We start from the raw sequence: 21,032 nt of genomic DNA on the forward strand, positions 1-21,032 counted from the left end.
TCTTATCCTGAAGCAAAGTTCTTAACCTGAAGCACTATTTCTGGGCTAGCGGAGTGTGTAACCTGAAGCGTATGTAACCCGGGGTACCACTGTATATAAAAGGGATGACTATAGAAAGTTAGTTATGAAAATCTTAATAATAAAAACCTTAATAATAATAATAATAATAATAATAATAATAATAATAATAATGTTATTTTTCTGTTTAACCTGAGAGTTGACTCAAGTGTTGCTTTTTGCGCTGTGATTTATGGACAAGAGCCTGGAGTCAAAAGCGCCTGACGTTGGACAATGCATTGCAATCAAGTTATTTTGGGATTAGGAGTCAGCAGATCAGAGAAATAAGTTTCCTTTTCCTGGGACAATAAAGAGGGAACTTGCAGCCAGCGCCTTTCCTGCCCCCTGGCTGCCTCCCAATGCCAAAAGCGGAATCTTTCAGAATTCGAAGGCTCCCGAGAACTGATATTGTGGTAGAAACAGACGGCGCGATTCACAGAACAGAGGAAGCTGGCTTTACCATTGCTCCATCTGGCTCAGTACTGCCTGCACTGGCTGGCAGCAGCTCTCTGGGGGTTTCAAGCAGGGAGCCTCTCTCAGCCCTACCAAGAAATGCCAGTGGGGACTGAAACAGGGACTTTCTGCAGGCAAACTCTATGCTTTGCTCCAAGTTAGGGCCCTTCCACTAAAACAAAAGCAAATGCCCACATCCCCATGGCTCTGATATAAAGGGCTGGTTCCAAGAGGAACCCAGGAAGCTGCCTTTTACTGAGCCAGACCCTTGGTGCAACTGACTCAGTGGTGTGTACACTGGCTGGCAGCATCTTGCCAAGGTTTCACATTGCAGTCTCCCTTGGCCCTAACTGGAAAGGCCAGATACTGAAGGTGGGAGCTTCTGTGTGGAGAATGCCGTCCCTTAAAAATACTCTGGGCCTCATGATTCTCAGCATGGAGCAGATTAGACAGAATCATGGAGGAGGAGGCGGCTATCAAAGGCTAGGAGCTAATAATAATAATAATACCCCACCCATCTGACTGGCCATAAAAAGGGTAAAAGGACCATTAGGTCCAGTCATGGACGACTCTGGGGTTGCGGCGCTCATCTCGCTTTACTGGCTGAGGGAGCCGGCGTACAGCTTCCAGGTCATGTGGCCAGCAGGACTAAGCCGCTTCTGGCAAACCAGAGCAGCACACGGAAACGCCGTTTACCTTCCCGCCGGAGCGGTACCTATTTATCTACTTGCACTTTGACGTGGTTTCGAACTGCTAGGTGGGCAGGAGCAGGGACCAAGCAACGGGAGCTCACCCCATCGCGGGGATTCGAACCGCCGACCTTCTGATGGGCAAGTCCTAGGCTCTGTGGTTTAACCCACAGCGCCACCCGTGTCCATGTTCTGCCTCTATTCTCGTTTTCCCTCACCTACGGTGACAGCTTCTGAGTTTCCTCCTTCGGAGACTGCGCTGGAATTATTCAAAATCTGACGAAACCTGACTCACGGGGCTTTCCGGGTCGATTTGGGTACATTTTGACTGTGCTGCTTGTTTTGGTAGAGCTATATTAGGATTAACCAAACCATTTTAAAATTCTTGTTTTCATGACACAATGGCTATAAAAACACCCAGCAACTAATTTTGCTGTAAGCAGCTTTGTGAGGGTTCTGTGGCGGAAGAGCGACGTCATTCAAATAAACACTTTCACCACAAATTTAACCCTCACAGGCGGAAATTGACATACGCCGTTTTTAGGGTGAATTTTTCAAGCCCCGAGTGGAATTCCTCTGCAACCTGAGGCAGCCCAAAGAAAGCCACGTGGCAGGACCTTTTCGGTGGCTGCTCCCTCCTTGCAGAACACCCTCCCTCTTTACTGACTTTCAGGAATAACATAAAAACATTCCTGCTCACTTCAGGCTTTCTGATGGCAACGTTGGAATTATTAGCTGTGAAGGTCACAGTTTTTAAATGTTTTTTTGATGGCGTTAATGTTTCAAACTTTTATTTTTTAAATGTATTGTTTTACCAGCTTTACCTCCCGGGTCAACTTTGAGAGGAAGAGCAAGACGGAAATTCCTTCCTGTATTCATAAAAATGTAAGTTGTTGTCACCCTCTGCAGGCAAGCTGTTGAACGCAGGGCGGAGGCACTATACACAGCGGTTTAGCAAGCTGCTGTGTGAAGCTCCTCCCCCTTTAAAAGGGGTGGAGCTTGGGATGGTGGGAGGGGCTTGGGTGAGCTGTGGGTGGCTTGGCGAAGAGGGATGGGTGAGGTGTAAAGGAGCTGGGAGCTGGTCCGATGTGGGCGAAGGGCAAAACAGGAGGAAAGGTTGGCAGCCCCTACTTAACTGCATCATGCCAGAAGAACCAAAGAAGAATGTTGAATCGAAGAAGAGCACTTTCGTCTGTTTCCCTGGACCAGTTTCTGCTTGAGAAATCACATGGGACTTTGGTTGTTGTTTCGTTTCACAGCACGAAGATACTGAATGGAAACTACAAGTGGCAGCTTGGGAATTTGGGGACACACACTTTGCTACCCCAAGCCAAATTCAAACGTGTCTCCGCATCCGGGGCTCAACAAAAATGTAATTTACTTTCGATTGTTTCCATCAGGCTCCGCTTTCACTGGCCGGCCTAGAAGCAGCCATTCCATCAGGCGACAGGAGGAGAGAGAAGGAACCGCGGGGCTTCCTTATCGGCTCAGCGGAGAGATCAGCAAGTTCCAGCTTTTTCCTCTCCTTCAAGCTTGTTCCACTCCAGCCGGTTGTCACAAGACCCTTGCAGTGAAGAACCGGTGCCCAATTTTGCTTTGCTCTCCCTTCCTATTTCCCCATCACTTTTTCCTTTTGTGCTATGTCTTTTAGATAGCAGGCCAGAGTGCAAGGGTTATTATCACAGAGATCGCTTTGCCAGCCAGCTCTTTTTGAGGCTTGCCATTTTTAACTGTGCTTCTCATTTGGCAATACATTTATATTAAAGCAGAGTTTATAAATACTGAAATAAAAAATAAATAAATCGGAACGTTGGGTGGTACAATTTTTTTCCAACCCGCCCAGCGTTCGGTCTACTTTATTTTTGCAGCGTTGATAGTGCCGTTTTTGCAACCCTCCTGAAATCAGACCTGCAGCCCTGTAGTAAGCTCTGGCCCGTTGGCTGAAGACTGATCCTTTTTGAAGGGGTCTGTTGTGGTCCAGATCCAAAACTTTACCAGCAAACCTTTCCTCCCTCCCCGCTGCAGTCTCCCCCTTTTGCACCAGGCAAGTGATGTTATCCCTTGCGTGACACACTCCCAAGTTAATCACAGGGTGCAGGTATGCACCTGGGGAAAAAGAAAACAGTGATTATATCTTTGAAAGCAAACAGGAGAGGTTTATTTTTAAACACAGACGAAGGAGGGTTGCTCGTCCGGCCCAGTCACGCTGACTGCTAGAAGTCCAGACCATTGGAGATAGGAACAAATATCAAGCCAAAAACTGCATAGGTTTCCTCCAACTTCCAGATCAGGACTGGGGACCTTTTTCACCTCGAGGGCCACATTTCCCTCTGGGAAGTTTTTTAGGGGCCGCGTGCCAGTGGTGGGCAGGGCCAGAGGGAAAAGTGAGTGGAGCAACAACTGTGAACATAAACTGTGTAGACTAGGCAGGTTTCTACAGCCACTCACATATCCCCTTTTCCAACCACGGTTGGAGTTCAGGGATGCATCCTGACCAGGCCAAAAGCACTCCAGGAGGGTGCAAAGCAGGGCTATTGAGGGGGTGTCCAGGGGCCAAACAGAAGAGCCTGGAGAGCCACACTCAGTCTGAGGTTTCCCACTTCAGTTCTAGAAGCAACAGTTGGTCTTCGATGACTCTCCGTTGTACCATCAGCAAAACAGGCCAACGAAAGAGATCCTGATTTATTTATTTCAGGGTGAAGAGCCTGATGGGGTGTATTTGTTTCGGCAGGGGGAGAAGGCAGACTTGGAAGAAGTCTGAAGATGCTTCCAAACTGGGGCTTCTCCTCAAATTGCAAATAAACAGGAAATTCTAAGGAGTTGGTTCCCATGGTTTGCTGGCCTTAAACCCCCCTGCCCCCAGTTGCTGATCATTTCTTCCCACACTTCCCGGAGGCGAATGACCTAAACCTTTGAAAATGCAAGGCAAAACTCTGGCCTCTCCTTCCCTTATTTGGGAGCGATTCGCATTTAACCGGCTTCATCCGAAAGTCTCTTTCAGCCTCTGCCGACCAGAAGGAGAACTGCAACGGCCCTCCCTTCTGACGTTCTATCGGATCTTATTTTTAAACCAGTATTTTGGTGGGGAAAGGGGCCTTCGGACGGTTGGCCCGATTATTACTGGCATGTCACAAGGGACTACATTTGTAGTCGTTTAGGATATTTTTAAAAAAGATTTGGTCGGTTTAGAATATAATCCAGCAACAGGGCAGACTATCCATACTTTAGGAGTGGCTGGAGTGTGTGTGTCCTTAGCTTTGGCCTGATCCAGCTATGGGGCTCTTCTGGTGTACATATGGAACCTCCAGGTCCAGAGGCAGTCTACCTAAATCCCTAGGTTCTTAAGGGCTTTGGTGAGAACAGGGCAAGTCCCCTTTGGCCTGATCCACCAAGGTTTCTTAGATCCTTCTTACGTCCTCCCGATAGGGCTGGGAGAGACCGCCTGCCAAAACCCTGGAAAGCCACTGCTGCCAGTCAGTGTAGACCAGCTTAGATGGACCAATGCCCCCAACTCAGTAGAAGGGAGCTGATAACTAATCCATTGCAATTGCAACCTGCAACTGCTTCCAGTGTTCCTGTCTTAAGTCAACAGCTTTCTTCAGAACCACAAGGACTAGCGTTTTAATTTTTAACTGCCCTGTGATCTTCGAAGAAAGGGTGGTGCAGAAATTAAAAAAGGAAATAAAAAGGTAAAGGTAAAGGGACCCCTGACCATTAGGTCCAGTCGTGACCGACTCTGGGGTTGCGGCGCTCATCTCGCTTTATTGGCCGAGGGAGCCGGTGTACAGCTTCCGGGTCATGTGGCCAGCATGACTAAGCCACTTCTGGCAAACCAGAGCAGCGCACAGAAACGCCGTTTACCTTCCCGCCGGAGTGGTACCTATTTATCTACTTGCACTTTGATGTGCTTTTGAACTGCTAGGTTGGCAGGAGCTGGGACCGAGCAACAGGAGCTCACCCCGTTGCGGGATTCGAACCGCCGACCTTCTGATCGGCAAGTCCCAGGCTCAGTGGTTTAACCCACAGCGCCACCCGCGTCCCAAATAAAGAAATACTCCCCCTTTAAAGGAAGAGCTGTGGCTCAGGGACAAAGCAGAACGTCCCAGTTCAATCTCCAGGTAGGGACCAGAGCGACTCTCTGCTGGAAACTTAGCTGCCTAAAACTGTGAGCAGGGAAACCTAAGTAACTTAACAGAACGAAGTTTGGGATGCCATGGAAGCAAATGCTGCAGCCATCGCAGGAGAGAACCAGGAATCAAAAAGTCCACGTCGACACGAGCCGGACGGCATTTCAAAGTACTTTTTAGGTACTTTTAAGAGAGCACAAACTTCAAACCTATGGGTCGAGACAAGGGTTACTTTATTTCCACACATTTTCTCTTTAATTCTCTTTCGCACCCACCTCTCCCTTCCTTCCTCTTTCTACATCATCAACAACAACAACACAGTCATCTGCAATTGCCCAACAGGACCCGGACGAAAGGAGGGTGCCAACACCCCCCTCCCCATCACCTCCCCCACCGCTACAAGAAGCAGCAGCTTCAAAACTCCAAAATCTTGGCTGCACCAGAGGCCTCAGTGGAACGGCTGACAGGCGGGCCAGTGATGTGCGACAGATATGGGGTGGTGCGCTTTTTGCATGTTTTTTAGAATGCGTCTTTTTGACTATTTTTATTTTTATTTTTTTAGAAAAAAAGCAAACACCAGAAGATAGAGATGAAGATGATGTAAAAAAATTATATATATATATGTATGTATATATATATTTATATATATATGATTCACATCTATTTACAGTATGGCTGGGAGGCGGGGGGAGGGGAAGTATAGGAACCGGAGGCTAGAAATATATCCATGTTGTGAACTGTTAGCCTGCAGGCCAGAGATGGCCCAAGAGCCAGATTTGGACAGCCCAGCCCCCAGCTCAATTTACCACCGCTGCCCGTTTGCAAGGATGCTCTGGGGTGTGTACTGGCCACACGCCCTTCCATCGCCACTGGCCTGCAGCCCCCCGATGGCTCTCAAATGGCCCTCGAGCCCCAAAAGAGGGTGTTACGTCACCCCTGCCGTACGGTAGTTCATCTGGGAGAAACGGAAGCGAACTTTGAGGGGAGAAGTCATTTGAAAGGGCAGAAGGGAAGGAAACAAGAACCTGCCTCCAAGTACAGCCAACCGCCAAACGCAACCCGCTCTAAAACGCCCTGCCGTTTCAGTCCCACCCAGGGAGTGGGCATAGTGGGCAGCAGAAAGGAAGGGACAGTGGCTACACAGATACCTGAACACGGAGGAAACGAGCCTAGCTCACTCCTGAGAGTCCTCCGTCCTCACTGACCAGCTTGTGCCAAGGTAGGCACACCCCACAGGCTTTCTAGCCAACGAAGCCTTGCCGATGGCACCTTTTTCTGCACTCATCTGACAACTGTGACAATTTTGAGCTGGTGTCGACTACCCTCAAATCAAGGTGGGCTTTGTTTTCCCCGCTGGGCCTGTAACCCCTGAAGCATCAACTGGCAAGACAGTGAGAGGAAGTCGGAGGTCCAACCGGTCAGATCATTCGTCAGATATTTTGCCCAGTCTCTGCCACCTTGGCCTGCCAGCTCCTCTTGAAAAGACACAAGACAGAGAGACACTCGGATGGTCACTGCTCAATTTTTAAAAATAATAATATGTGAAGCCATCCATCTTAATTTTTACATTGCCCTTTGCTCCCATTGTCTGTACTCCAACCCATCTGACGGCCCCAAATTCTCTTCTCAGCCCAGAATGACAGAGGCAGAGGACGACAAAAGATGGGAGTGGCACATTCCTGTGTCTGAAGTGCAGGGAGAAAACTCCTGGGAGCAGAGAAAGGGTAGTGGGATGTGTTTTCTCCAGGAGATGCACCATGGTAAACAAATGTTTTTAAATGCAGGCTTGCAGAGGTTCTGGGATCTCGGCGCCAGTTCGGTGGTGAAGCAGAGGACCAGGCAGCTCAAACATGCAGAGCAGCGTGGATTTCAGGCGTTGGCAGCAGAGCAGGGCTTCCGGGGACTTCCAGCTTTCCCGAAGTTTCTAGCCTTCTAAGACCACAGGATCAGCATTACTAGCAAGGAATGCTTGGTGAAATCCCTCAAGCCAAGAGATGAGGCGGGACAAGATTGCCAGAGGTCACAGGGGGAAGAGGCTTCACAAAAACACTCTGCTGCGTTTTTCTTGCAGCACTGCCCCACCAAAGAGCTGTCAACTCAAGAAGGCAGAACATTTAACAGGTGGGGGTCTCATTCTATGGAAACTGCAGAGAACTTTCTCGGGTGTCATCGAAAGGCAAAGCCCAGGACAGTAGCTAGGACCGAGGTTCCCCCTGCTGCCATTTTTTACTTTCTCATTCGCCCTCACAGCCCTGTAACAAATGGAGCCAAATTAATTATTACAAACTCTGTTGTAGGCTGTGAGGACCCACACGGATGGGTGGGGGAGAGGCAATATGCTAGATTTTGTTTTTAAATCTTTTCAGCAGCAGCAAATTAATCTTTTGTGCTTTTTCTTTTAGAGGAGAAGTTCAGCTCTGCCAGTTACTGTGTGCAGTATTATTCCAGAAGCCTCAAGGACAGCCATCGGGAAAAACTTGCTCCTTGCTACAGGATTGGTTTCCCTGACCCAGCTGTCCTCAACCTGCTGCCCTCTGGCTATTTTGGACTACAACTCCCATGAGGCTGCGCTGGCTGGGGCTGATGGGCTTTGTAGTCTTGACGCATCAGGAAGGCCTATTTGGCAAAGGATGTCCTGAACACAAAGAGGCAATAAAATCCTAATTTGTTGAGGGGGTGGAGAACCAGAGATTTAGTGTGGGTGACAGTGGGAAATCAACTAAAGGATGAGAGATTTCATTTCGAAGTCCGCCAGAAGCTGAGCCAACTCTTAAGGTCAAGCTAACTTGGCCGTAGCTCATCCCACTTAAGGCACTGAATTTTGTTAATTTGAAAATCCAATTAATTTTTTTTTGGGGGGGAGTCAAGGGATTGGAGGTGCTGGGTGGCAGAACTCAGCTCAATATTTTTTAAGGAAAAGGTTTTTCACACAACGAGACCCTGGGAGGTTCAAACAGAGCTGAGCATCGAGGTATATGGATGTCTGTGGAACCAAATGGCCACTGCCAAATAAAACCCTCAAATTTGTCACCCGAGACCCAGATGCTTGAATTCAAAGCTAAAAGATTTCCATTATAGTGATCATGATTCTCTTACCAATTCTCTTTTCTCAAATAGAAATCCGACCTGCTTTCCTTAGGCATAAAAGTTATTTTATTATGCTCACCGACTGCATTGGGGATGAATTTGTGTCCATTTTCTAAATGCTTTTTTTTTTTGGGGGGGGGAGTTAAAAGTTGTCAAGAACAACATTGGAATCAAGGTCACTTCCAAACAAGGCAGCATCACACCCCGTGAACAGAATACCTTGCAGTTTGGTAGAGGGCAGCGATAGAGAGGGAAACTCTGTAGGTCAAGGATTTCAGCACCCCTTTACAAACTAAGCCAAGGCCCTAGTCCTTAAGCCTCAAAAGGACAAGGGCAATATATTTTGCTGCAATGTCAGAAGCCGAGCACTGTCGGATCGGCTGAGATCTCTCCTTCCCAATAATCAGGACTGAGAAGCAGCAAACATCTCTGTGGCCCCTACAGTTTCCTCGACTGATCCAGATAACCGACGCTCTGCTTCCATTGGCACAGAATTTCATGTTGTGGCTTTTAAAAAATCCACGAGGGGAAACACAGCCATTTGGGGAGTGGGGTGCTGGGACTTTGAGCCACCCGCGGCCACTCTGTCAAAGGGCCCTCGAGGAAAAGCTAGATGCCGACCGGTGCGACAGTGGCGGCCTGCCTGTTTGCTGAAGAGCCGTGTGAAACTTAAAACTCCACATTCTTTACACCTGCCTAAAGTTGGTCTGACGAAAACGCTTTTCAAAACTCTTGCTTTGAAATGAACACGACACCCCGGATCCTCTGTAAGTTGAGAACGGACCGTCTACCCCTTAAGAGCCACATTGGGCCAAAAGTCGGCTCAGGCAGCCTTTGGGGCGGGAGGTGGAGCTCCGTGCAAAGATGCCTGCCTCCTGCCCCTCCTCAGTTTGCCAAAGAGACACAGCGTCCACCAAAACCCTAGCTCACCCACAAGGTCATGGACCAAAGCCCATCAAGCTTTTGCCATCTTAGCTTAGAATATATTGAAATGAAACAAAAAATCCTGTTGGAACCAGCCCTTCCCCAACCTAGAGCCCTCTCTAGATGTCTTGGACTACAATTCCCATCAGCCCCTGCTAGGAGGGATGCTGAATGGCACCCTCGGACGTGCCAGGTGTTGGGCTCAGAACACCGGAGCCATGATGCTTTAGACCCCAGAGGGAAACAACATGCGGAACTGGCTGAATCCTTGGTCTAAAAACCAGCAGGGTTCCTCTTATGACAGCTGGCAGAGCGATGAGGCTCAAGAAACTGTGCCGTGTCTCAAGCAGCCCCCAGTTCTAATCTCACCCCTGTAAATAGCTTGTCTCTCTCGGCCGCAAGGCCCTGGCTCACCACCTGCCACGGGGGGGCAAGCATCCTGGACTACAATGGCTGTATGCACCTGGGCATGTTATATAAAAACGCTTAGTGTTATTCTTAATTATGATCCTGCTCTGAGGCTTTCTCCGACGCCACCGGCAGTTCCGGATCTCGCTTTCAGAGTTCACAGCAGGGGGATACTCACAGGTGGGGCTGGTGCTATTCCACTGGCCTTCCGCAGCATCGCAGGAACAAGCAACAGCAGCATAGAAAAATCTGGCTTTGGCCCGGCAGGACCCCCCTCCACCCCACTTGAAAGTGAGGTTCTTAACTCATCCTGGCGGGTGAGCGAAATTTAAGAACCTGTTTTCAGTGCCCATCAAGAGAAAGGAGGGCGGGGAGGAAAGGATATCAGATCAGAACTGCAAAGAATAAACCACGTCCACGTGCCAGGCTCCTGGTTTGGGATTTGTATAAATATTTCCGACGGCTAAAACGAGTCCTGCATTATCCCAGCCTTATGATACAGCAAAGTTCAATCCATCTGACCAAAAAAAAATATACATAATAAAAATAAATCAAAAAAACCCCAAAAGGAAAAAAAAAGAAGAAAACTCATCGGGAGGCGGAGGAGCGCAGGTTACCCTGCCAGCTTGCTGGTCACGAGGGAGGATTTCCTCTGCGGGAGATCTTGCGGCGTCGGGATGTGGTCTCCCGTCACCAAGTTCTTGTCGGTCCCTGCGGTTGGCAGCTGCTTGTTCTTGATCTTGGCCTTCGCCATGTTGTAATCCCCGGAGTCGAAGTACTTTTGCTGAAAAGCGGGAGAGACAAATGTGTATGTTTAGAATCTGGGGCTACCTTTGAAGGTGACCCAGAAACTATAACTAATCCAGAATGCGGCAGCTAGACTAGTGACTGGGAGCGGCCGAGACCATATAACACGGTACTGAAAGACCTACGTTGGCTCCCAGTACGTTTCCGAGCACAATTCAAAGTTCTGGTGCTGACCTTTAAAGCCCTAAACGGCCTCAGCCCAGTATACCTGAAGGAGCATCTCCACCCCCATCGTTCAGCCCACTGAGGTCCAGCTCCGAGGGCCTTCTGGCAGTTCCCTCATTGCGAGAAGCAAAGCTACAGGGAACCAGGCAGAAGGCCTTCTAAGTGGTGGCGCACACCCTGTGGAAAGCCCTCCCGTCAGATGTCAAAGAGATAAACAACTATCAGACTTTCAGAAGACATCTGAAGGCAGCCCTGTTTAGGGAAGCTTTTAATGTTTGATCTTTTATCGCTATTGTTATTATTAATATTCTCCACTGCCCCTGCTCTAGCCCTTTGCAGCCGTGCTGTAAGCTGTCAGAACTGAACTCTCTCCCTCTCGGCACACATACCCCCTTCTGGAGTCTTTTCATTAGGAAGTCGGAGCCGCCGGGTTTCTGGAGTCCTAAACTGGGGTATTTGGCTTTGAGTTTTGCCTCCTCCGCTCTCTCGGGGATGACCGCTTCCTTCTCCTGTGAGTCCTGAAAGAAAGAAAAACCCGCAAGCAATGAAACCCAGCCGTTTGAGCAAACAGAACTGCTTTGGCTCCTCTCTGACTGTGAGCAGCGCTTCCCTGAAAAGCAAAAAGTGCGCTTTTGAAGTGGGGACTCCAGGTTGGGGCGAACCACCCTTCACATCTGTGCCTGTGAAAGGTGAACAAGGGGAGGGGGCTATTTGCTTGGGCAAGGAGAGGTGTGCGCTGGGAAGAGCAGACGTTTCCAATCGGCAAACCAGCTTCTCTTGCAGACGGGGAAGAGAATGCATGTTTCTCCTGCTGATTATTTGCATAAAGATGCACAACTCCCCTTGTCTCAATGCCGAATCATTTCTCAGAGCAGTTACATTTGATTTGGGAGTCCAGCTGGCCCAAAAGATGGGTGCCCCCCAACGCTTGCCAAATATAGGAATCATCCTGGGACCAGTTGCAGCAGGAGAGCAGGGCCCGGGGGCTTATATAGAGCTTGTTCCAGATCCTTGCCCTGCCTTAATGTTCACCTTGGTGTCAGTCACGCCCTTTCAGCCTAACCTAGCGAACAGGGTCATTGCGAGGAAAAAGGTGGACCTTCTAAATTGCTGAGATTTTCATCCTCTGAGTTAAGTTAAATTAACCCTCACCTCCTTCATTCATTCATTTTATTTCTCATACAAACAAAAAGTCACGCTCACAGTGGCTTACCACAAGAAAATGAATGCATTTCAAAAACCAAACAGTGCAAAAACGATTTCACAATGACATAACAAAACAAAACACAACACAACAGCATATATAAAACACCCTTACTGTTATTACTACAATAGCAACAACAGTATTTACTACAATAGCAACAACAGTATTTGTGGTTTAGCTAAGGTGTTTTAATCTGTGCTGCGAGTTTTGTGTTTAATCCAAGTGGTATCTAAATTGTCAAAATAAAGATGTATGTAACCCTGACCTCCTTTCGAGGAAAGTTGGGCATACATTAATTTTAATTGTTATAATATATTTTTAAATGGTTACAACTCAACCTAGGACCTCATGCAGGTAAGAAATCTGATTGACAGTAACAATGCCAGGATATAAAGGAGTAATATAGGGGCAATGCTAGTTTTTGCTTTGCTCCATTAAAGGAAGAGAGAGAGAGAGAGAGAGAGAGAGAGAGACTGCGTGTGTGTGTGTGTGTGTGTGCAGATATGAGCAAGCACGAAAGAGAGATGGGGAGAGAGGTAGGTTCAGCCTTTATTGACTTCTGCTGAGTCCCTGTTCCATTATAAACCTCCAGGCCAGGATGCCCTTTGTTGAGTCACGAGCACCATCTGGAACATCCGACTATTTTCAGACCAGCATGTGCCAGAGGGCAGCCATGCTCCCGAATGCACTGCCCTTGTCCCGTAAACCCAGCTCGTTCTAACATCTTTAGGAAAATACACGCCACTGCGCCTCAGTTTTAATTGGGAGTGGGGGGCGGGAAGGGAGGGAACACTTTTGGGAAATCTGCTGCTACCTGTCAGGAGGCTTTGGGATGGAAATAAATCACAACTGCACAGTCTAGAAGGAAAAAAGAGAAGTTACACCCCAGCTCTCTTATTGACCCGAGGAGGAGACGGTACAAGCCAGGTCTGTAAACCAAGGAGGAGTCGGGGAGACCCAGGTTTCTCTGCCAGCAGGCTAGAAGCCGTTCCGCTTGGAAAGAAGCCAGCCTTAACTACTATGCTAGAGATGTGTGAGGCAAGCTGGGAATCGTAGTGCGGCTAAATATCAACTTTCCCATAGATTTGGGCCAGAAGGTGTGAGATGAGGGCCCCCCACACCTTCCACAACCACTGAAACGCAGAACTGGGAGAGGCACATCTAGATCTTCCTTGGAGGTTTTTAAGCAGAGATTGAATGGCCACCTGTCATGGATGCTTTAGCTGAGATTCCTGCACTGCAGGGGGTTGGACTAGATGACCTTTGGTCCCTTCCAACTCTACAATTCTATGATTCTAGACCGACCTCCCGAACAACTGATGCAAGGGAGGTGGGCGCCACAAACCTTGGCAACGGATATTACATCACTGCAACACAACAAGGCCAGGCGTGTGGTTTTTTGAAGGAAGAACCTGTTATAAAACAAATCAACCCAAGTTTCTAGTCCTTAAGGTGCTCACTTATTATTTACTGCTTAAGAAGCATTTCTGAGAGGTCCCATGCTTTCATCCCAGTCATTATCTTGCTCATCCCCATGGCAAGAAGTCTGCAGGCAGAGTTCCTTTCTCTCTTTGCTCGGAGCCTCCACACCCGGTGCTGGAAGCTGCTGAGCTCAGCTCAAGGGCCTCTGCCACCAAGTTGGAAAACCGCACTTGAATGTCAGAGCTCAGCAAAACTTTGGAAGGCCACCTCAGGCTCTCCTGACACACACTTCCTAGCAGAGATCACTGGAAGGAGCACTGGGTCAGAGTTCAGATCCCATCACCGGCCATTAAACCCTCACTGAGCAGGCAGGGTCAGAAGTCCTGCTTTTGTGGTGCTTTGTTGTTGTTTAGTCGTTTAGTCGTGTCCGACTCTTCTTGACCCCCCTGGACCAGAGCACGCCAGGCACTCTTGTCTTCCACTGCCTCCCGCAGTTTGGTCAAACTCATGTTAGCTTCGAGAACACTGTCCAACCATCTTGTCCTCTGTCGTCCCCTTCTCCTTGCGCCCTCCATCTTTCCCAGCATCAGGGTCTTTTCCAGGGAGTCTTCTCTTCTCATGAGGTGGCCAAAGTCTTGGAGCCTCAGCTTCAGGATCTGTCCTTCCAGGGAGCACTCAGGGCTGGTTTCCTTCTGAATGGAGAGGCTGGATCTTCTTGCAGTCCATGGGACTGTCCAGAGTCTCCTCCAGCACCAGAATTCAAAAGCATCCATTCTTCAGCGATCAGCCTTCTTTATGGTCCAGCTCTCACTTCCATACATCACGACTGGGAAAACCAGAGCTCTAACTATACGGACCTTTGTTGGCAAGGTTTTAGTTCATCATTTTAATGTTCGAACAAGAGAACTCACAGCCAAGAGGCCTATCCCTCAAGACTCATCCATATGTAAATTCAACACACCCCTTTCCCTGTTTATACAGCTTCCCGCCAACAGGCCCTCCCGGGCCTGGGTTCAGTTCTTCCTCCACCCCACCTTTACATGCCTTGCTCTCACTCTTTTCCTCAGGCACCTGCCTTACTTAACCTTCCTTCTCTCAAGTCCACAGCTGCCCACCTTTATTTACTTTGTTCCTCCTAGCTTTTAAGGAACTCCTATTTCTCCACTGTGCCTGCCCGCAGCAAAATCACATTTCGCTCTCTTCATGGCCTGTCAATATCCTGTGCCTGACAGATGCACTCCATGACATCACAGCATTTCAGCCAATGGTGACGGGCCTTCACAGCTATTTTGTTTTTTTAAAGCCCATCATGAAATCTCTCTGCAGGAATAACTTTCTGACAGAGCTGCTTGACAGCGGAGTGGACTGCCTGGGAAGATGAAAAGCTTACCCTCATTGGAGGTTTTTAAGCAGAGGCTGGATGACCACCCATCAGGGATTATTAATTATAATTCTTGCACGTGGGGGCCGCTTCCAACTCTACAGTTTTATGATTCTATGAATGCTCTGTACTATCTTTTTTATTATTATTTTAAAAAAGCCTCTTTATCTTGTGCATTAGGAGGAAGCAAACACTCCGTCTCTGGGAAAGACAGAACGCTTGAATGGTTAAATTGCCAGGCGGTAGCTAAGAGCAGAATCTGTGGGCAGCGTTCACAATAAGTGGATGACTCAGGAAAGTGGATGACACAGGAAAGGCAAAACAAGGGGCGAAAATAATACTTGTGTGGAGGAATTATGTGGGATGAGCGAGAATGGCTTTTGGTACTGTTATGTCAGCGCAGCAAGCGATCCTCCGCTCAGGGTGGGGGGGGGCGATGTGCGTCAGCGCAGCATTCAGTACTAAGCCTCCAGGGCAGGGCTGCTGCCTCTCCCACTTTTGAACTGGGTCTAGCGGCTAGTATAGATGCATTATAAATAAATCTGCAGCTAATTCTGCTCTTTGGATTGCAGCTTCTGTGACTCAGATTTAAGCTGACAAAAGGTTCTTTTTTAAAAAAAGAATATAAGAACACAGCATCAATCCAAGTCCTGTTTCCAATGCACTTTTCTTTAACGCTGTCTCTGTACTTCAGGGAGAGTTGGTAATGATGTTATTGTGTAAATAGAAAAATAAATTAATACAGTAGTACAGTCATACCTCATGTTGCGTCCGCTTCAGGTTGCGTTTTTTTCGGGTTGCGGACTGCCAAAACCCGGAAGTACCGAAACGGGTTACTTCTGGGTTTCGACAGTGGCACATGCGCAGAAGCGCTAAATTGAGCTTTGCACATGCACAGAAGCGCCGAATCGCAACCCACACGTTGCAAACGCACATCCCACACAGATCACGTTCGCAACCTGAGCGTCCACTGTAATAACAATAATGTAAAAGACAGTACAAGAACAGTTGTGCTAGGGCAGGGGCGGTACCTCTGGCTGGGGGACACATGTTCCTTCTGGGGTAGGTTGTTCATCTTTGGCGGTCCCCACCCTGCACTCAGCTCACCTATGGCTCCAAGAAGCTGTCGGCATGTGACAGAGGCCACACCCCAGGAAGCAACTTCAACTGCCCAGCTAAACCAGGTAAGGTGAGGATAGTTGATGGGTCTCAAATCCTGTGAGTTAGTGACTTCCCCTGCATGTGAATACAGGCTCTGAAAGACTTAGCCGGCAAGATCAATAGTGGGTCCGAATGTCAAGAAGCCAGTTTCTGCTCGTGCTGTAGAGGGAAGTGAGGGGCAGGTGTGGCTCATCAGCCTGGGGAGGGAGTCCATCTAGAAGGAAAACTCTGATCCTAAACCTCCACTGCCTTGCAGGATGTCTTCAGGAGAAGAACTTGGGACTTTTTCAAGCTTCTCCACGAACTCAAAAATCCCATTACAATTAAGAGGAAGGTACAGGATCAAGGGGACAAGGGTGGCGATGTGGTCTAAACCACTGAGCCTAGGGCTTGCCGAATGGAAGGTCGGCGGTTCAAATCCCTGCAACAGGGTGAGCTCCCGTTGCTCTGTCCCAGCTCCTGCCAACTAGCAGTTTGAAAGCACCCCAAAAAGTGCAAGTAGATAAATAAGTACCACTCTGGCGGGAAGGCATATGGCGTTTCCGTGTGCTGCTCTGGTTTTGCCAGAAGCGGCTTAGTCATGCTGGCCACATGACCTGGAAAAACTGTGGACAAACATCAGCTCCCTTGGCAAGTAAAGTGAGATGAGTGCCGCAACCCCAGGGTCGTTCGCGACTGGACTTAACTGTCAGGGGTCCTTTACCTTTACAGGATCAAGACCCTCAGCTTGATAAATATTGTTCTTCTTCAAAAAGCAGCAACACAACCTAGATCTCACCCAAGCCAACCTAATTATGTCTGCAGAGCCCTGCAAAGTCATGTCAACAGAGATCAACAGACATCACTTATCTGGGCGATGCCAAACTGGATGCCCCACCGGTGATTCTTGCTTCCTAAAATTCTGTCGCTCTGCTAAAGCTTTTCCCCATGCCAATCTGAGCTTGGCAGAGACACCAGTCCTGAGCCGTTTATTTGGGGCAACCAGTAAGCCAAGCTTGATGTGCCCCATCAGGTGGGAGATCACACACACCCTTCAGCTCTGCCTGACTGGCTTTGGAGGCAGAAATCCCAATTAACCACATAAGGACGAAAAGGGGTCCTCGGTTGAAAATGAGAGGGGCCAGGTTCAAATGGGTGACTTGTTCCACCTTTGTCAAGAGACTCCTTTGCATACTCTCAGACAAGCTGCTTGTCTGAGCCCCAGCACCCTGCCTCCAACTGTGACAAGCAGAAAGAGGGGCCTAGAGCTTAGGGGTAGAGTGTATGATTGACTCACAAAAGCCCCCAGGTACAATCTCCAGCTCAGGGCTGGGAGTTAAAGATTTCTGCCACAGACCTTGGTGGATGACGGCCAGGCACATTAGACATTGCAGGCCATCCCAGATCAGTGGTCTCGGACTCTGAATGATGCAGCTGTATTGGAAGGAGCCCTCAGTAATAGCCCTAATAGATGGTCACCCAGCATCTAAATAAGTCACCAGTGAGTAAGAGCCTACCAATGTCCGAAGCAAACTGATCTGCCATCGAACAGCTCATTCCACCAGGAAGTACTTTGTTCAGCCAAAACCCCTTTCTGAACCTGCTGGGATACTACCTTCCTGGAGCAACAGAAAATGAATTTGCTGCATCTTCTCGGACTTGTCCCTTTAAATGCTTGGAAATGACTACCGTAGCATTTCTCAATGGTGCATTCTCCAGGCTAAACGTGGCCAACCACTCCACCTCTACATTTCCTCATAGGATTTTGATCTCCAAGTCCCATGCCAACTTTGTTACCCTTCTCCTGACATGTTCCTGCTTGTAAATATCCATTGTAAAATACCAGAAAATGTACTGTCTTGGAACCACAAAGGATTTGATCTCATTATCCTTCCCGATAGGAAATTCCCTGCAGACGTCAATTCCGCCTTTGAAATCCCGGTAATGTCAGGGGAAATCCAGATGTATGGTGGCCCTACTTCTTGACGTACCCGTAACTTTATGTTCTCTTTGCTAATTTTGAAACCACATTATTTTGAGCAAGGGGAGGAGAGAAATCTTGCCTGGAAATATGAAGGGCTGATTTTATCTGAGCTCCATCAGATATTTATTTATTGACTGTACTTCTATCCCAACCTTTTTCCTCCAAGGAGTACAAGGTGTATACATGGTCCTCCTCTCCCCATTTTATCCTAAACAGACCTGTGAACTAAGTTAGGCTGAAAGAAAGCGACTGTTCCAAGGTCACTCAGTGAGCTTCAAGGCTGAGTGGGAATTTGAATTGCCCAGGCCCTAGTCTTAAAAGCATGTAGGGCAGCCTCTCTCTCAACCTGACATCTTCCAGATGTTTTGAACTCCAACTCCCAGCAGCCAACATGGTCAATTGGCAGGGATGATGGGGGCTGTGTTCTGAGAATATCGGGATGTTTCCCACTCCTGTTCTATGATGAGTGACAGGTCCCACAAGCCTCGCCATTCTATTTCACACCCACCAGCATTGGCGCAGTAGCAGTGCAACACAGTCCTAGTAAGATTGGCCAGTTGGAACAGAAATTCACAGAAAGCATGTCTGCAAATGGGTATCACACAGTTTCCTAGCATCTAAGGTTGAAAACCAGCTTTACAGTTGTTCCCCTTCCCCAGTTCCTAGCTCAAATATGTCCCCCCTCAATGATCCAAGTTCAAGAGCATGGAATCTGTACCCCATGATTCTCTACTTTAAGAGCTGAACCAATTCCCGTTTTTCAAGATGTAGAGCTAGGAATTTCTTCTAGTCACTCACCATCCCAGTCCTTAGTGAAACTTATGGAAAATAAGGCTATATTAGTGGCTACTAGCCATGATGGCTAGGCTCTGCCTTCGCACTCAGATGCAGCAATGCTTCTGAAGATGAGTTGCTGGGAACCATGGGAGGGGAGAGAGAGTTGCTCTTGTGCCCAAGCCCTGCTTGGGGGTACCCCGTAGCAGGCATCTGGTTGACCAATGTATGAAATGGATGCTGGACTAGATGGGTCCTCAGCCTGATCCAGCAAGCCTCCTCTTATGTTCTTCCGGTTTCAAATGGAACTAGATTGCCACTCAAATGTAAAATCAGTCAGAATGCATATTTAAGGCAATGCCAAGCTAACCAGGGCATCAAAAGTTTTCCTGAGCTCCTTACTCACATGTGAACATTACTTTTAGTAAAGGTAAAGGGACTCCTGACCATTAGGTCCAGTCGTGGCCGACTCTGGGGTTGTGGGGCTCATCTCGCTTTACTGGCCAAGGCAGCCGGCGTACAGCTTCCGGGTCATGTGGCCAGCAGGACTCTGGCGAACCAGAGCAGCGCATGGAAACGCCGTTTACCTTCCCGCCGGAGTAGAACCTATTTATCTACTTGCACTTTGATGTGCTTTTGAACTGCTAGGTTGGCAGGAGCAGGGACTGAGCAATGAGAGCTCACCCCGCCGTGGGGATTTGAACCACCGACCTTCTGATCGGCAAGTCCTAGGCTCAGGGGTTTAGACCACAGGGCCACCCGCGTCCCCATTTACTTTTAGTAGGCGAGCTCATGAGAAGAGAAGACTCCCTGGAAAAGACCCTGATGTTGGGAAAGATGGAGGGCACAAGGAGAAGGGGACGACGGAGGATGAGATGGTGGGACCGTGTTCTCGAAGCTACCAGCATGAGTTTGACCAAACTGCGGGAGGCAGTGGAAGACAGGAGGGCCTGGTGTGCTCTGGTCCAGGGGGTCACGAAGAGGCGGACACGACTAAATGACTAAACAACAAGGCCAGCCTAAATGTTACAAAATAGCGTGCAAGCGAAGCCCCTCAAAACTCCTCAGCGGGAAAGCCATATGCAGGAAGAGTCCTGCCTTTCACAAAAGCTTGCACGCTCACGAAGAGATCTGGGAAACCCAAAAGCTTGCACAGTTTTGTGACATTTTGGTCGACTTAACGGCAACGCGCTCCCAGCAACGGACAAATCCCCTCTTCCCTTTACAATGTCAACTATGCATTTCTTTAATGCATAATTAAAAATAGTGGCTTTTTAACCACAGAGATGCCAAAATGAGAGAGAATCCGGGTGGGGGGGGGTGTTGCTGAAAAAAGCCGGAAGTTCAGAATGAATCTCTATGGTTCCAACGGCCTCCAATACCGGAAAGGGCACCTGCCTGGAAGGCGCCAACCAATGAGCGCCGAGCATCGCTCGGGAGCGACCAATCGGAAGCAGCTTCGAGAGCCGGCGGACCAATCAGGACTCAGACCCACACACCAGAGACAGAGCTCTCCCTCGCTCCCCCTCCCCGACCTCACCTGTTTCTCCTCGCCTGTCTCGTCAGAACGGGCGTCGCCGCCGCCGCCAAGCGTGTCAGACATGACGGGGCCTTGGGCTTAGAGGCAGGCGGGCGAGACGGTGAGGCGCTGGGGCCAGGCGAGGCCGGCGCTCCTGCTCCGGCGCCCTCTTCGCCGCTCTCTCCCGTCTCTTCCACAGCAGAGCCAAAATGGCCGCCGCCTCCACCGCCCCCTTTCTAAAGCTTGGCCCCGCCCCATCCCCCGCTCTGACGTGAGCGGCGGACCTCGGGCCCAATCAGGAGCCGAGTCCCAGGCGGCGGGCGGCGTCTCAGCCGACCAATCGGGTGCGGCTTTGTCCGACGAGTGACAGGACTGCCGAAAGAACAAGGAGGGGGGGAAACGAGCGGGAGGCGAGACGTTCGAATTAGACGGGCATCTTTTGTAGCCAATAGAAATAAGCGAAGGGCTGGTTGGGCCAATGAGGGAGCGGCCGGTTATGACCTCGGGAGGGATCAATTGGCAAGAGAGCCAATCAAATCGTAAGAGTTGATTGGAAAACCAACGGGCGCCTGAGGAAAGAGGTGACTGAGCATGCGCAGAGTGTTTTTATTCGCCTGCCCTGAAGGACAGGATTACTTTCATGACAAAATCTCTCTGTGCGTGTGCAGAGTGCTAGTTAATAAAATACTTCTTGGCCAAATGCTACTTGGGATTTACAGAGTGCCTTACATCGGGTCAAGGTGCCTCTGAGCCCGTGCAGAGTGTTCGTTTCCAGGCAGCAGAATTAGTGGTTTAAAAAATAGAGCTCAGGCCCAAGTGGATCTGAGGGTGTGCAGAGGGCTTGTCCTCTGAGTAGGTCGAGTTTGTTGGAATAACCTCAGGACTCCAGGG

The 21,032-nt window shown here is 49.1% G+C and overlaps 1 protein-coding gene and 1 long non-coding RNA gene across 2 annotated transcripts; one reads left to right on the plus strand and one right to left on the minus strand.

The window, feature by feature from the left end:
• The first annotated feature begins 1,387 nt into the window (after nt 1-1,387).
• On the plus strand, nt 1,388-5,737 carry LOC310751996. The gene is made up of 2 exons (XR_014542771.1): nt 1,388-2,084; nt 2,352-5,737. It is a non-coding gene; the product is annotated as an uncharacterized lncRNA (long non-coding RNA).
• Nucleotides 5,543-20,478, minus strand: ENSA (endosulfine alpha). The gene is made up of 3 exons (XM_083591642.1): nt 20,163-20,478; nt 11,107-11,235; nt 5,543-10,529 (listed from the first exon to the last, which is right to left on the minus strand). The coding sequence occupies exons 1-3, from the start codon at nt 20,223-20,225 to the stop codon at nt 10,359-10,361; spliced, it is 363 nt and encodes a 120-aa protein (XP_083447768.1). The 5' UTR covers nt 20,226-20,478; the 3' UTR covers nt 5,543-10,358.
• Between the last annotated feature and the right edge of the window lie 554 nt (nt 20,479-21,032).

This window comes from Podarcis filfolensis, assembly GCF_964270895.1.
Source record: "Podarcis filfolensis genome assembly, chromosome: 16".
Taxonomy (NCBI): domain Eukaryota; kingdom Metazoa; phylum Chordata; class Lepidosauria; order Squamata; family Lacertidae; genus Podarcis; species Podarcis filfolensis.